Source organism: Microcaecilia unicolor, chromosome 4, assembly GCF_901765095.1.
Source record: "Microcaecilia unicolor chromosome 4, aMicUni1.1, whole genome shotgun sequence".
Classification (NCBI taxonomy): Eukaryota; Metazoa; Chordata; class Amphibia; order Gymnophiona; family Siphonopidae; genus Microcaecilia; species Microcaecilia unicolor.
Window position 1 is genome coordinate 148,034,009 of NC_044034.1, and position 15,437 is coordinate 148,049,445.

Consider the following 15,437-nt stretch of genomic DNA (forward strand, 5'->3'; position numbering starts at 1 on the left):
CTTGCAAGCCTGAAGGCTATTGAAGTGACATATATTCAGGTACAGTAGTTTCTATTCTTGGAGGGTTCACAATTACAAAAACAAAGGGTTAAAGATGGATTTGAACCTGGGTCCCTTGGTTTTGTCCACTGCACTAACCACTAGGCTGACCCTATACCCTGTATGGATGTCTGTGTGGCCATTTTCTTTTCTTTTTTGCTGACAGAATTTTTCTTATATACTACATATGACAGTACAGAGAAATACCTTAAGCCAAATGTCAAAGGAACATGAACAGAAAACATTGGTACAAAGCCAACATTATTGTGATTCAGCTCTTCCAAAGGTTTAAGGAAAACTAAGGTTAGGACACAGAAAAAAAATATTATATCTAGAATCCTAGTTTCTAGCTCAATCCAGAGAACAAAGTTTACCAAATAGCTTAGATGTATCTCAGTTTTTAGAATCTTTACGTGATCTAATTAGTAAAATGGCAACTTTGATAGTTGTCTTGGAATCTCCAGCTATAAAAAATTGATATTTTGAAAAGCATATTTTCCTTAAAAAAAAAAAAAAAAACAGTTGCCCTTCTGTGGTCATAGTATTTGGATGTTTCCTGATGTTGCTCAAGCAACTCAATTGAAGAGAAAGGCTTTTTTACAACTGAAAGCTAAGGTACTTTCTATAGGTACTCCTATTTTTCTTAAGTTTCCATACAAATATTTAGTGTCATATCAAATTAATTAAAGCCCTGTTTACAAAGGCACACTAGCAGTTTTAGTGCATTCTAAAAATTAGCGTGCACTGACCGTGTAAATGCCCATATGAATATTATGGGCATCTACACAGTTAGCATGCACTAAAAACGTTAACGCACCTTTGTAAACAGGGCCCTCAGTATTTATTTGTTGATGCAGTACAGTTGGAATAATAAGGCTATAGTTGAACAAGATAAAATTACTTAGATTTTTCCTTTATTTTCCGGATTGAGATAGAAAATAGGGTTCTAAATGTGCAGCCATTTTGTAACAATGCTGCTATACACATCCATGTCCCTTGTTTTCCCCCATTCAAAATTTGGATGATTCAGTTCATAAAATGGATTTTCTTGCTGTAGCTTGTTAGAAAATACATGTGAGATGATAGTCCTTTGGGACAATCTGTCTTGGACGTCCTTTTGAAAATGCCCCTCTACAGCACTTAGGCACTTTATAGAATAGCCCCTGAAGCACGTATGTGTGAAAATGCCAATTAAAGGCTCCTTTACTTGATGTGCAGATAGAATTACCCTGTTTTGGCCTGGTTCACTAAACATTTTTTTCCCATAGACACAGGATTAAAGAAGTAAAACTTTAGTAAATCAGGGCCTTAGTGAAAGGGGTGGGATTTGCTCAGAGTTGGGAAACAGAAGGAAGTAAATTCTTCTCTTTCTTTACCAGGTGCAAATAAAGATCACATCTTATAAAACCCCAATTTACCATTGTGTCCAGTCCCAGGGTCAGAAGCATTAGAAAGAAGATAATAGCCCAGAACGGAGAGAGGGGAAGCCTGGTCAGTGCTTCAGGATAAACCACAAAGGCAATGCCGGGACCTAAGAAAAGAAGAGAGATGTTCATGTCTCGTCTCTCTGATTCTCCTTCACTTCATTTCCTTTATTCACTTATAACCCACCAACTAGAAAAATATTTGCACTTGGTATGCTACAGAATTAAAACTATCTAATTCAATACATGACACAATAGTATGGTGACAAAATGTACAATAACTGACTGCTGTCGATACAAATCCAACTCAAAAGCAAGAGAAAAGAAAAAGTTTTCACTTCTTTTGGTAAATTAAATATGAGTCAATCTGATGATGTTGTGTGGATAATGAGTTTCAGTTCACAAGGACCACACTATGCAGTTTCCACCCATGAACAGACTTTGGTGAAGAAACAGCCAATAGAGCATTACTGGAGGATCTAATTTGTTGAGATGAAGAATAATCTTGAAGAACCTGCTTTACATTTAAATCATCTTTATTAGTTCAAAAACAACAATCCAAAAACAGAAACAAGATTGATACCAAGATCACTTCCAATTATTAGTACGGAAAAGAACTTCCCCAAGCCCATCTCTCCCTCCCCTCCCTCTGCTCCACCATAAACAGAATACAGTCCTCTACTTGGAGAAAAAAAACACTACAAATGTAATAATCTACTACGTGCCTGATGAGGTGAAGTTAACTAGAAAGGTTCCCAAACTTCCTGGAACCATTGTCCTCCAGATTGTGAAATACCATGCACTTGAATATGTTCCATATGCAACTGTTCAATCATATAAGTCCACCAACGCTGCATAGAAGGAGAAGTGGTATGAATCCAGGTACACAAAATCATTTTGAAGTCCGAAGAAAATTGTCTTCTGTAAAAATGATTCAAAACCAGCAGGCACAGGGTCACTCAGTACATAATGATCAAAAAGTAATTGAGGTTCCAGTTGAAAAGCACAAGACCAAAGAGTCACTACAGCTGTACGGAGATGCAACCAAAAATGCTGTACCTTTGGGCAGTGCCAAAATATATGTCCCAAAGTTGCTCAGTTTACACCACATTTCGGCCACTGATCCCCAGGTTGCATCCTAGCCCTATATGTGGAGATAAATAAAGGCATAATAGAAATTTATAAAACATTTCCCTATGCAGGTTGTTAACAATCCGCTTGGGCAGGCCAATAATATAGGCTTGCAAACAAGAAGTTGAAATGGTGGACGTCAAATTGGCTGACCAGAGTGCTGCCAACCAGGTATAGTCTAAATCAGCAGCAGTGGCATAGCAGGGGGGCTGCCACCCGGGGCAGTTCACCGTTGCACCCCCCCCCCCCCCGGGTGCAGCACGATGACATCCCCCCCTCGGCACATCAACACGCCCCCAACCCAGTGCCTACCCTCCTCAACTCCGTCCAACCAGCTCCCGCACCCTACCTTTAAAGAAATCTCAGAAGCCTTGGCGAGGCGAGGCGCAGCGCCTCGCGCCTGCATGTAAAAGAAGTGTGGATCATCTCATCGGGCCTTCCCTCACTCTGTCTGTCCCGCCCTTGCGGAAATAGGAAGTTGCGTCAGCGGAGAGCGGGCCAGACAGAGTAAGGGAAGGCCCGATGAGACGATCCACACTTCTTTTACATGCAGGTGCGAGGCGCTGCACCTCACCTTACCACGGCTTCCGAGATTTTTTTATGTTTAAATCTTTTTTATTAAGAACAACTGAACTTGTACAGATTATGCAATGAAAGGAGACCAATACAAATCTCAATGTTATAACTCAAGTCATCATATAATTGTTAATGTTTTATCCCCCCTCCTACCTCCCTCCCCCTACCCACCTCCCTCCTTACGTTTATTAACGAGAACCATCTTTGTAGAATGCAACAACATGTATGAAATACTGTTCAGGGTACTTGATAATAAGAAAGTCTCATCAGAACCACCTCCATCCTTCCTTATGAGGCAGTAGCTTAGTGACACGACCTACTGCAAAGGGCCTTGTTTCTTATAACCCTTCAACTCGCTTCACCGCCTCTTATATGAGTCTTACAGCTTTATTAATGATATCAGCACCCTTAAAGAATAAAACAGTTTCCACAATATCAGTTGTCAGCGGTATTCATCTCAGAGTTAACCCCCAGCCTACCCCCTCTCACCCACCCCCTTCTCCCCCCTCCTTACTTCCCCCTGCCTCACCATTCACTCTAAACTCCACATTCATCCCCATTCACTCCAACTCATTCAACACCTGACTTCTAGCTCTGGGAGCTACTACATCCGAGATTTTTTTAAAGGTAAGGTGCGGGAGCTGGTTGGACGGAGCTGAGGGTAGGCACTGGGTCTGGGGGTGTTGATGCACCGAGGGGGGGTGTCATCGTGCTGCACCCGGGGGGGAGCTGGCAGGGAGCACCCCCCCCCTTGAGCTGACACAAGGGGCGGACCGCCCCCCCTTGCTACGCCACTGATCAGCAGTAGTGTCCTTCAGGTATCTATGATAAAAGGTTAAGGGTACACGCAGTAGAGAACCCAAAGTATATGCCTCCCCTACAGTCTCTTGGACATCTTCCATTAAAACAGTCCATGATAAAGAAGAAACATAATGATGAAGTTGTAGGTATGCAAATCCTGAACCCGGTGGCAAGGTAAACTGTTGTTACAGTTCCTGAAAGGTTTTCAGTTTGCCCTCCTCTGTCACCACCAGTAATAGATATTTCACCCCCAGGAACTCCCATCTAGTAAAAGTTCCTTTATCCCTCCTTGGGGGGAAAAGCAGGATTAGCACAAATTGATAAATGTGGAGTCACCACAGGAGTGAAGTGGTGTCATCTACACAGCCACCGCAAAATATGCTGTGTTTCTGAACCAATCAATAATGTGCCGCATTTCGCACGCCACCATCATATAGCATATGTTAATCAATCTCATGCCTCTATGATCCTGAGGAGTCTGTAATACCCCCATTGAAAGGCAGGGTCTCCTACCCTTCCAGAGATAAATTTGCTCTCTTAATGGGGGAGGTGATTCCACAAACATTCCAAGTAGCTATTCTAAGCACCAGAATGATCAGGGTAGCTGCCCCAGGGAACAGTAGAGAGAAATTCCATTCCAAATATAAAGAACCCAGGATGCCGAGCCCTCATCCCAGTGTTCTACCAAAGCGTACCAGGCCACGAAGTACATCTCAGAGGCTGCATCCTTATTCAAAAATAAAAACTGCTGTGTACACGTTTGGGGCCATTCACCCAACCTAACCCCAATCCCCTCCCCTGATCCCTCCCATTCTCCTATCCCCTCTAAACCCACCATCCAAACTACTTTTCTCTCACTAAACTCCCCCCAACTGTCATCCCCCTCCTCCATTCTCCCTCATCTGATCTCGCTACATAATCATACAATGTTATAATGCCATTGTATCGCTCCATGGTGCGACCGCACCTCGAGTATTGTGTCCAATTCTGGTCGCCGCATCTCCAAAAAGATATAAAGGAATTAGAAAAGGTGCAGAGAAGGGCAACGAAAATGATAAAGGGAATGGAACGACTTCCCTATGAGGAAAGGCTGAGAAGGTTAGGGCTCTTCAGCTTGGAGAAAAGGCGGCTGAGAGGTGTTATGATAGAAGTCTACAAGATAATGAGCGGATTAGAGCAGACAGATGTGAAGCGTTTGTTTACACTTTCAAACAACAACAAAACCAGTGGACACAAGATGAAGCTAGAATATGGTAGATTTAAAACAAATAGGAGAAAGTTTTTCTTTACTCAGCGTGTAGTTAGACTCTGGAACTCGTTGCCGGAGAATGTAGTGACAGCAGCTGGCCTTACAGAACTTAAAGGGGGTTTGGACAGATTCCTGAGGGGAAAGTCCATTGAACATTATTAATTTTTTTTTTGGGGGGGGGGGATTGGCTGCTGTCGGAGACAGGATGCTGGGCTTGATGGACCCTTGGTCTTTTCCCAGTATGGCGGTACTTATGTACTAATGAGATACAGAAAGACCACTTGGTGTGCCAGGAGTCCCGTGCCCCTCCAAAACACTCATTCAGTAAACAATAATCATATAATAGAGCTGTAAAACTCAACAAGTAAAACAATAACAAATGTCTCACAGTGGCACTGTACTAAAGAATACAGATAACATTAGTGCCCAACACTATTTATACAGACAATAGTGAAAGAGGAGCCAGCTGATTCAGTGGTTGGTTGGTTGCTGTCGTATACTCTCCCGAGACGCTTCAGGAGAATCATAGCCATGCCACTGACCATTAATATAAACTTTTAGGACCGCAGGATAAAGCAGCATGAAACGTTGCCCTTGTGCGCGTAAGGCAGCACAAATGGATGACAACTTCCAGCAACGGTCTTGAAGCGAAATGGAGTAGTTCTGATAAATATGAATAGGTGCTCCATCATATCGCAATTGTTGCCCACTTCTGCCGACATCCTCGTAAGATCTCTACTTTGTGTAGATAATGATGTACCTTAATTACACCACCCTGGGTCTTTGCCTGCCTTCCTGTCGATGACCCACACGGGGGTCTCGTTCCAGACTGAAGGGCCCTGTACTATCGGACAATGCAAATTCCAATGCCAGCCAGTGTTCCAAGATCGAGGGGCGTGCACTATCCAAAATTTGTTCTGGGAAACCAATTATCCGCAAATTTCCCCCTCCTTGATCTATTCTCCAAGTCATCTATTTGAGCTGCTTGGCGCTGGAGTTGGCTCTCGAGTGCTGATAGCCTCTCCATCTCATGCACTGCTGCATCCTCCATATTTGAGACACATTGCTCCAACTCCCCCATCCTTCAACTTGTCTCAGCCAAAAGTGATTCTAGGATAGTTAATTGTCCTGATAACAGGCCCAAGTGAGGTTCCAGTGCCCGCTCCAACGCAGCAGTTAATTCAAGTAACTGAGCCTCAGTAAAAGGGAAATGGGACTTGATATGCTGCCTTTCTGAGGTTTATCCAACTACATTCAAAGCGGTTTACATATATTCAGGTACTTATTTTGTACCAGGGGCAATGGAGGGTCAAGTGACCTGCCCAGAGTCACAGGGAGCTGCAGTGTGAATTGAACTCAGTTCCCCAGGATCAAAGTCCACTGTACTAACCACTAGGCTACTCCTCCACTCCAAACTAGTGCTGCCCTGCCATCCATATGGGTTTTATCGTTCTCAGTTTTAAGACCCTTAGGAGACATCACACTTACAGATTTCCGAAAGTATTTGTCCATGTAATTAAAAGAAGTCATACTGTCAATAGAAGCGCAATCAGATAGCTTGGAAGCAGTCAATTTTGGTGCCGAAAAGGTGCGGGACCCTAGAGAGACAGAAGTCTTCTCCTCTCACACCATCAAGTGGTCTCCCAGAACCTGCTTTAAATAATTTGGTTCAGTATCTCCTAGCAGTCTAAATATGTACCTAAATATAACTCACCTTGAGCTACTACTGAAAAAAGTGTGAGCAAAATCTAAATAAATAAATAAATAAATAAATATAAACATGGCAGCTTTAAATTTGTCCTTCAGGTCAACTGGAAGCCAGTGAAGATTGAGCAAAGTTATTGGTATCCTAGGCCAGCCTGAAGGTGTGCTGCAATGTTGTGTTATAACTGCAACACTCAGATCAGCAATTTGGGAAAACTTAGACAGAACTTATTACAGTAGTCAAGATGGCTTAAGACCAATACTTAAGAAAGACACATAACAGAACATTTCAGGTTGTAAGCACATAACCAGTCTTAGTTTAGAGAAAATTGTCCAAAACACAACCTTGATTTTCATTTTTTCATTCCTGGTGAGAATACTAAAGGGAAATTTCAAAACCATCCAGCACACACTAGACAGGACTTAACAAAAATCTGGGTTTCCACTCACATTATAAACCATAAAATTATACTGCTTTGTCACTCTCTGATCACAGATCCATCTCTCCCTGTTTCTCACCCCCTCCCCACTCACCCCCACCTTCCCCATGAGACTGTCATTGGAAAGCTTTTATATTTCACAGATAAATTCTGATATATGTCATCATTTACTCATATATGAATTTCTGATCCGAAGAAGTGTTAAATTCGAAAGCTCATCAAAAGATGTATTGTTAGTCCAATAAAAGAAGGTATCATCTTCTTTTCTTTTCTTTGTCTTGTTTTATTTCTGTTTATTACAGTCCTGAACCTAAATTGTTGCTATAGGTCATGACATGTGCAGGCACTGGCATGGGGCCTCAAGTGGCACTCTTTATGGAGCGGCATCTCCCCCCTTCCTTCCTTCCTCAACTTCCCTCCCTGAGCCTACCTTCTTTTTTGTTGTTTTCAAAAGTCAGTAGTGGCAGCGATTCCTACACACTGCTGTACCTCCAGCATTCTCCTGTGTACTGCGGCACACCTATCTGATATAACTTCCTGTTTCCTCGGAGGCGGGCCACAGCAGTACAGAGGAGAAGCCAGTGCCAGTGGCAGGGCAGTATGTAGGGATCTCTGCTACCGACGACGTTTAAAAACAGCAAAAAAAAGAATGTAGGCTCAGAGAGAGAGGTTGAGGAAGGAAGGGGGAGATGCCAGACCATATCCAAGACTAGGGTAAGAGACTTGGCAGAGAGAGTGTGGGAAGATGTTGTACTGGAGGGGCCGGGGCACTATCTCAACCCTGTCTCAGGCTGCAGATTGCCTTGGGCCACCCCTGTGTGCAGGATTACAAGGAAATGACGAACAAGTTCAGTCCTAAGATCTTTTCAAAAAACGCTGTTATTAGAATACATGTTTAAGAGGGGTTGGGATCGGTTTACCCAGAGTTAAAGAACATGGAAAGACTCTCTTGACGAATCAGACCCAGCAGCCTCTGCTCACAATCACTGTGTTCTCTCTCTCTTATTGTATGTGACAGGATGTGTGCATGTGTTAAAAGTGCAATCAGAAGAATGACAGCAATGTTACCACCCTCATCGGGAGGGCATTCACCAGTCACATTCCCCAGGAAATACCCCCACAATATAAACCGAACATGTGCTCATAAATGCACATCCCTAAAAATGATAAAAGCAGCAAAGGACAAACAAGTGTCTCAGCCTCTATCCGAAGCTGTTTTGAACAACCATGACTTTCAACCAGATTTAAACTGAGAATCGCAGCTCGTAGACGGGAAAAATGATGAAAGAGAGTTCTGTATAGCAGTGCGCTGCATTCATCACATTTTAACCCAATGAAACTCTGGAAAATGAATTCCAGGTCCTGATGGTGTGAAGTTTCATTGTCAGAACCAACAATCTTTCAACGGTTCTCAGAATTACTGCAAAGGATGTTTAATTAATGAGACATAAGTTTAGCGCTTCCCTCTTTACACACTTGGTCTAAGCTTTTCTGATTCCTCCCTCTGCCTTCTATTCGCCCTCTCTGGTGATATTGCTTCATTGCTGGCCTGTAGAGTTCATATAGTGAAATCAAAGGTTTGACAGAACTGATGCCTGAGTATAAACTGCCACTTTAAAAGAGATTTTGGAAATCAAGGCTTTCTCTTTGTCAGAGAGCAAGACTTTGAAGAACACAGATGTTTCCAGCTGAGACAGAATAGGAGATGGAAGTTTTGTCCTTGGCCACCTACTCTCATGTTCTTTCAGAAGTCCTACTTTGAAAATAATATTCAGTACCCCAAAAAATCTTCTTTCATGACTTGTCAACCATGTAACGAAATCTCCAGTGAATCAATTCTTTTACAGTTTTAAGCTTAGAAAAGAATCTGGTTAGCACAGTGGACTGAGTACTAGGGAAGCCTGGGTTCAAATCCCAACTCCTACTGATACTCTTTGTAACCTTAGGCAACATTCACCTTTCATTCCCCAGGTATAAACTTGAGGCTAGGTTTATTAACTTATATCAGTGTGCATTATTTAATGCAGGCTTCATTATTGTCAGTGAGGCCTATTTACTAATAAGTGCATTAAATAGCTGTGACAGGAATTAGTGTATCAATGCAGGTTAGTAAATCTAGTCCTTAAAGTGAAAGCCCCTTAGGATAAGGAAATACTGGGTTGCCAGATTTCAAAAAAATCTACCAGACCAATTCATGCCCAAAAAGAGCCCAAAATAGCCGAAGTTGAATGAGGAGCGGGGGGGGGGGGGGGGTCCCCCATGGTCACTGCTGTGTGGTTGTTTGCTCTGTTTCCTCCTCCAATTCCATGTGGTTACTGCTCACCACCTCTTGCAGGGCTGATGATGAGTCATCAGCTGATGACCTCATCACCCACCTCACCCTCCTATTGGTCAAATTTGAAGCCAGAATGAGGCTTGAGAGGCACCGAGCCTCATTCCAGCTGCCAGCACCAAATTTGACCAAAAAGTCGCAACCCACAACAGTTAAAAGGTGCCCGCAGGCAACCTGTAAAAGCCACCCAATTCCACACTGTTAGCAACCCTGGTACTCAATAAACACAGAAGATCCCTATATAACTAGAAGATGGACTTAAAGAAAATCTTAAATGACTTTCACACTTTAAAAAAAAACACATAGAGGGTTGTAATATGCATGGAGCAGTGGGTACAACTCTAAACAAAGGCATAGAGTTGGCTAACCTGCACAGAGCTATAGGTACAATCAAAGTAATAGACGAGTGTAACCTGCACAGATGGGGAAGGTACAAATCTAAACAAAGGCACAGAGAGAAGCAGCCTGCATGGAGTGGCAGGTATAACTCTATAATTGTAATCAATGCATGAGGGATGTAACCTGCATGAAGCAACAGATACAACCCTAAACAAAGACACAGAGGAATGTGGCTGCACGAAATGGCAGGTACAACTCTACCCATCTTACTAGGTAGACGAGATGGACCATACTGGTCTTTTTCTCCTGTCACCTACCTTAGTTGCCACCCAGAGCGGATCACCCCCTCCTGTACTGCATATCTCAGCCAGGCAAAATCTAGAAATGTTTCCACTAAAATAAATATCTGCCCCTCTAATCCTGAGTATAGCTCTGCATTGCAGTATGGTGGATTGAGCTTTGGCCTGGATGCCCCATGGAGGTGTCTCACAAAGACCTGGAGTAGAAAGATGGCAGCAGCCACAATGGTAGCACCTGCTGGTCAATAGGGGTACTGACGGAGAAGGAGCCGTCCAGCCCTGGAGCCTGCACATGGTGACCTGGGGAAAACTGCCTAGGAAAGAGTAGGGATATCCTACTCTTTCCTAGGACATCCCTACTGATATCCAAGGAAACTTCGCCCTCAAGTTTGCTGAGGGTGAAGTTTGAAACATACCATTCCTCTGCTTTCTAACTTAACATAGGTTAACCTTAGGGGAAAATGAAATGAAGTAAAAAGTAAAGCCTAGAGGACTTTGATCCTGGGGAACTGGGTTCAATTCCCACTGCAGCTCCTTGTGACTCTGGGCAAGCCACTTAACCCTCCATTGCCCCAGGTACAAATAAGTACCTGTAAATACTATGTAAACCGCCTTGAATGTAGTTGCAAAAAACACAGAAAGGTCCCATTCCCTTTCCCTAAACTTACCAAAGCAGAAATATGTGGTATAATTAGTTTTGAAAAGTGGTGAATAAAAAAGTCCTGTGATACAGTTATACAATCCAGCTTATTTTCGAAAGAGAAAAACGCCTATAGTGCAACCTAAATCGGGAGATAGACGTTTGTCTCGCTGGTCTCCCGCTCAGCCATCTATCTCCTCTTCAATCTGTCCAAAACTCTGCTGTGCATCTTATATTCCACCAAAGTCGCTATACTCACGTTAGCCCTCTCCTCAAGTCGCTTCACTGGCTCCCTATCCGCTTCCGCATACGGTTCAAACTTCTGCTTTTGACCTACAAGTGCATCCACTCCGCAGCTCCTCAGTACCTTTCCGCTCTCATCTCTCCCTACACTCCTCCCCGTGAACTCCGTTCGCTGGGTAAATGTCTCCTGTCGTCCCCCTTCTCCCCTACTGCTAACTCCCGGCTCCGTTCCTTCTATCTCACTGCTCCCTATGCCTGGAATAGACTCCCTGAGCCAGTACGTCAGGCTCAGTCTCTGGCTGTCTTCAAGTCTAGGCTTAAAGCCCACCTCTTTGCTACTGCTTTCGACTCCTAACCGTGACTCGCTTACTCAACACCCTCACTTATCACCCCTACCACTGCAATTTCCCCACCCCTAGCTGTCTGTTCGTCTGTCCAATTTAGATTGTAAGCTCTGTTGAGCAGGGACTGTCTTTTTCATGTTGATTTGTACAGCGCTGCGTAAGTCTAGTAGCGCTATAGAAATGTTTAATAGTAGTAGTAGTAAAAGTGCCCAAATCAGTATAATCAAAAGCCGATTTTGGGCGTTTCCAACTGCACTCCGTCGCGGAAACGAATATAGTTGATGGGGGCGTGTTGGAGGCGTGGTGGAGGTGGAACTGGGGCGTGGTTATCAGCCGAGGAGAGATGGGCGTTTTTAGCTGATAATTGAAAAAAAGGTGTTTTTACCGCGATTTTGGGTCACTTTTTTTTTACCCTTTTTTTTCACGAACAAGTCCAAAAAAGTGCTCCAACTGCCCAGATGACCACTGGAGGGAATTGGGGATGACCTCCCCGGACTCCCTCAGTGGTCACTAACCCCCTCCCACCAAAAAAACCCCACTTTAAAAACTTTTTTCCCAGCCTGTATGCCAGCCAAAAATGCCGTACCCACCTCCATGACAGCAGAATGTGTTCGATCCTGTCACAGACTTTCCCTGGGTCAGATGTGGCTCTCGGGTGTAGTATAGGGTCACATCAGCATTGCATTGTGGTGGGTGTAGGGTATTGGGCTCTGTGATTTCATTAGCTTGTGTTACAGTCTCACGATGTTGGTAGTTGGTAGGCTCTTCTCCCATGGTGCTTTTCCCCCTGCCTACTGGGTCAGAGTGTGCCCTGTTGTGTTTCCTGTTGTAGTCCATGCGGTAGTGGCCATTTTTGTAAGCCAGTTTTAGTTCCCTTTCCTGTGTTAGCCACGTTAGACAACTTAGTTCTTACTTTGAATGTGGCTGAAAGAGGGCATTGTACACCATTCTGCCAGCTCTGACCTACTGCTCATCTCAGTACCAGGGAGACTGGTTGCCAGTGAGGCACAACCTCTGATCTGCAGTTAACTGTGAGTAGGGTTACCATTTTGTGTCCTCTGAAAAAGAGGACACATGCCACGCCCCCGCCTGCACCCGCCACGCCCACTGCCACGCCCCTTTTGGATCGTAATTCCGCCCCCTTTCCCCTCCCCTCTTCACATAGTCCCCTCCCCCGCACCCCCCCATCACATACTCCCCTCCCCCTGTCACATGCTCCCCTCCCCTTCCTTACCATCTTCCCTGGTGGTCTAGTGACGTCTTCGGGGCAGGAAAGAGTCCCCTCTTTCCTGCCCGGAGCGCTGCCTGCCCTTGCCTACATCCTTCTCGGTCTCGGCTGAGGATTCAAAATGGCCGCCGAGAGTTGAAGCGGCCTCGCGAGACTTCAACTCTCGGTGGCCATTTTGAATCACCAGCAGAGACCGAGAAGGAGGATGGGCAAGGCAGAGCTCCGGGCAGGAAAGAGGGGGCTCTTTCCTGCCCCGAAAGACGTCACTAGACCACCAGGGAAGATGGTAAGGAAGGTGAGGGGAGACCCACGGCGCCGATGGATCGCGCAACTGCACGCACGCGCGCCCTCCCGCACGCACGTTTGTCCAGAAATCCGGACAAACGTGCATGCAGGCAAAACCCGCCGGACGCCCCGGACATGCCCTCAAAAAGAGGACATGTCCGGGGAAATCCGGACAAATGGTAACCCTAACTGTGAGTAAAGGCGGTTATTCCAATAAAGGACGTTTTCGGAGAGATTAGTCTTCAGGTGTAAACTGGTGTGCCAATGTTATACAGCAGTAACAAGTCCTAGAGGCCTGCGAGTATGCAGGTCCCTGGAGCACTTTTAGTGGGTACCGCAGTGCACTTCAGGCAGGTGGACCCAGGCCCATCCCCCCCCCCCCACCTATAACACTTGTGCTGGTAAATGGGAGGCCTCCAAAACCCACTGTACCCACATGTAGGTGCCCCCTTCACCCCTAAGAGCTATGGTAGTGTTGTACATTTGTGGGTACTGGGTTTTGGGGGTGGGGGGTTGGGAGCTCAGCACCCATGGTAAGAGAGCTATGCATGTGGGAGCTTTTTCTGAAGCCAACCGCACTGACCTAGGGTGCCCAGTTGGTGTCCTGGCATATCAGGGGGGCCAGTGTACTACGAATCGTGGCCCCTCCCACAACCAAATGGCTCGGATTAGGACGTTTTTGAGCTGGGCATTTTTAGTTTCCATTATCGCTAAAAAAAACAAATGCCCAGCTCAAAAACGTCAATTTTTTCGAAAATACAGTTCAGCCCGTCCCTTCACGGACCCGTTCTCGGAGATAAACGCCCATGGAGATAGGCGTTTCCGTTCAATTATGCCCCTCCACGAGTCCTACAAAGCATTAGCTCAAAGAGCACAGTACGTCCAGTGCATTTAACGGGTCACACCAAAGAACACACATTGGCAGCCATTAAAGCCGAATAAAGAGGCATTTTTTTACTGGATAAATGACTTGTCTTTGTCTGCCACTGGACTCAGCAATATCTCCAATAAAATCAGTAATTCATAAGCTGGGCATTTAAAATTAGTAAAGGCTGAAGGCATAGATAAGAAACATATTAAGGAGGGCATTTTTGAAGCATGTGTAAATAGCAATTTCAGAAAACTGTTACTGACGTGGAGATGCCCTGGAAAAAAAGGATTTGAAGGGAGTGTGTTATGGAAAATGATCTATGTATTTCCCATATACATACCCTCTAATGTAAGGAATCTGTAGAACTCAATATCATAAACAAAAATCAGACTTCTACATGAATGTATTCTGTATCCCAAGGTATGTCATATAATACTGTTATATAAATGTATGCAGTGGAAAAAAAAAAGACTTCAGTTAAAATAAAATAAAAAAGACTTCAGTAGAAACAAATGACACCCCTATTTGAACGGTAAAACCTTCATAAACATAGGAGGCTCATTATAATCATAAGTCATAAAAAAACTTCACTTGTATTATTTCAATATTTTTCCAAAACACAAATCACCTTTCACTGATACAGAATAAGGTGAAGAAAAAAATCAACACGTTGTCAACAAATATACACTTGGTACTTATCTTGGATATCACAATCTCTCTTTCATTTTGATGTGTTACAGTTCAATTAAACTTCCAAAACTCCAAATCCCAACAGGGGTTCCCTGTTTCACCTTTTCAGGCTGCTTCAATATTCAAAGGCTTTTAACAGGCCAGGATCGTTAAATTGGCCTAGATGGTTAAATGCCACATAGCTGGCTATCCACTGATATTCAGTGGGACATAGTTGGTCACGTCCCACTGAATATTGCTGGTTAGTGGCTGGCCAATAGCCAATTAGATCAGGTGATATAACTGCATATCCGCCAATTTTTCATCGCTTAACTTTAACAGCCATATTTGGCCGCATGCAAGGCAGTCCTATCTTTGGCCGGTTTGACTTTGACTGGCCAGCACTGAATATCGGCTCAGCCGGTCAAAGTCAAACTGGCCAAAAGTAAACCGGATATTCAGTGAGGGTTACCAGAAATGGCCTGGCATTGAATATCCAGCTTTAGCGCCACCCGCAGGAGTTAACCTGGCTAACTCCCACAGTCTGAATATCGGCCTGACAAAACTACAAGATTATCCCATCAGCTTTTGTACCTCCTCTGAAGCAAGTACAAGTTTTATAGAAGTGTTCATTTTGACCAGAGTTTAACATGAGAGAGTAGGGAGGTTAACACCCTTATTCCCCTGGGGGTTTTTTTAAATTTTCATCGTACACAGTAAAAAGAACCAAAACTTTAGTGTCTTGGCTGCTTAATTGGTGCAACTTAAACAAAGAGTTTTCTGAAATGGGGCCACTATATATATAGGGCCAAATTCAGTAAGT

The 15,437-nt window shown here is 44.2% G+C and overlaps 1 protein-coding gene across 1 annotated transcript in view; it reads right to left on the reverse strand.

The window, feature by feature from the left end:
• Positions 1-15,437, reverse strand: part of SLC6A5 (solute carrier family 6 member 5) — a 72,533-nt gene that overhangs the window by 23,430 nt on the left and 33,666 nt on the right. Inside the window, 1 exon segment of the mRNA XM_030199450.1 lies at positions 1,458-1,570. Within this exon segment, the coding sequence (XP_030055310.1) occupies positions 1,458-1,570 (113 nt within the window).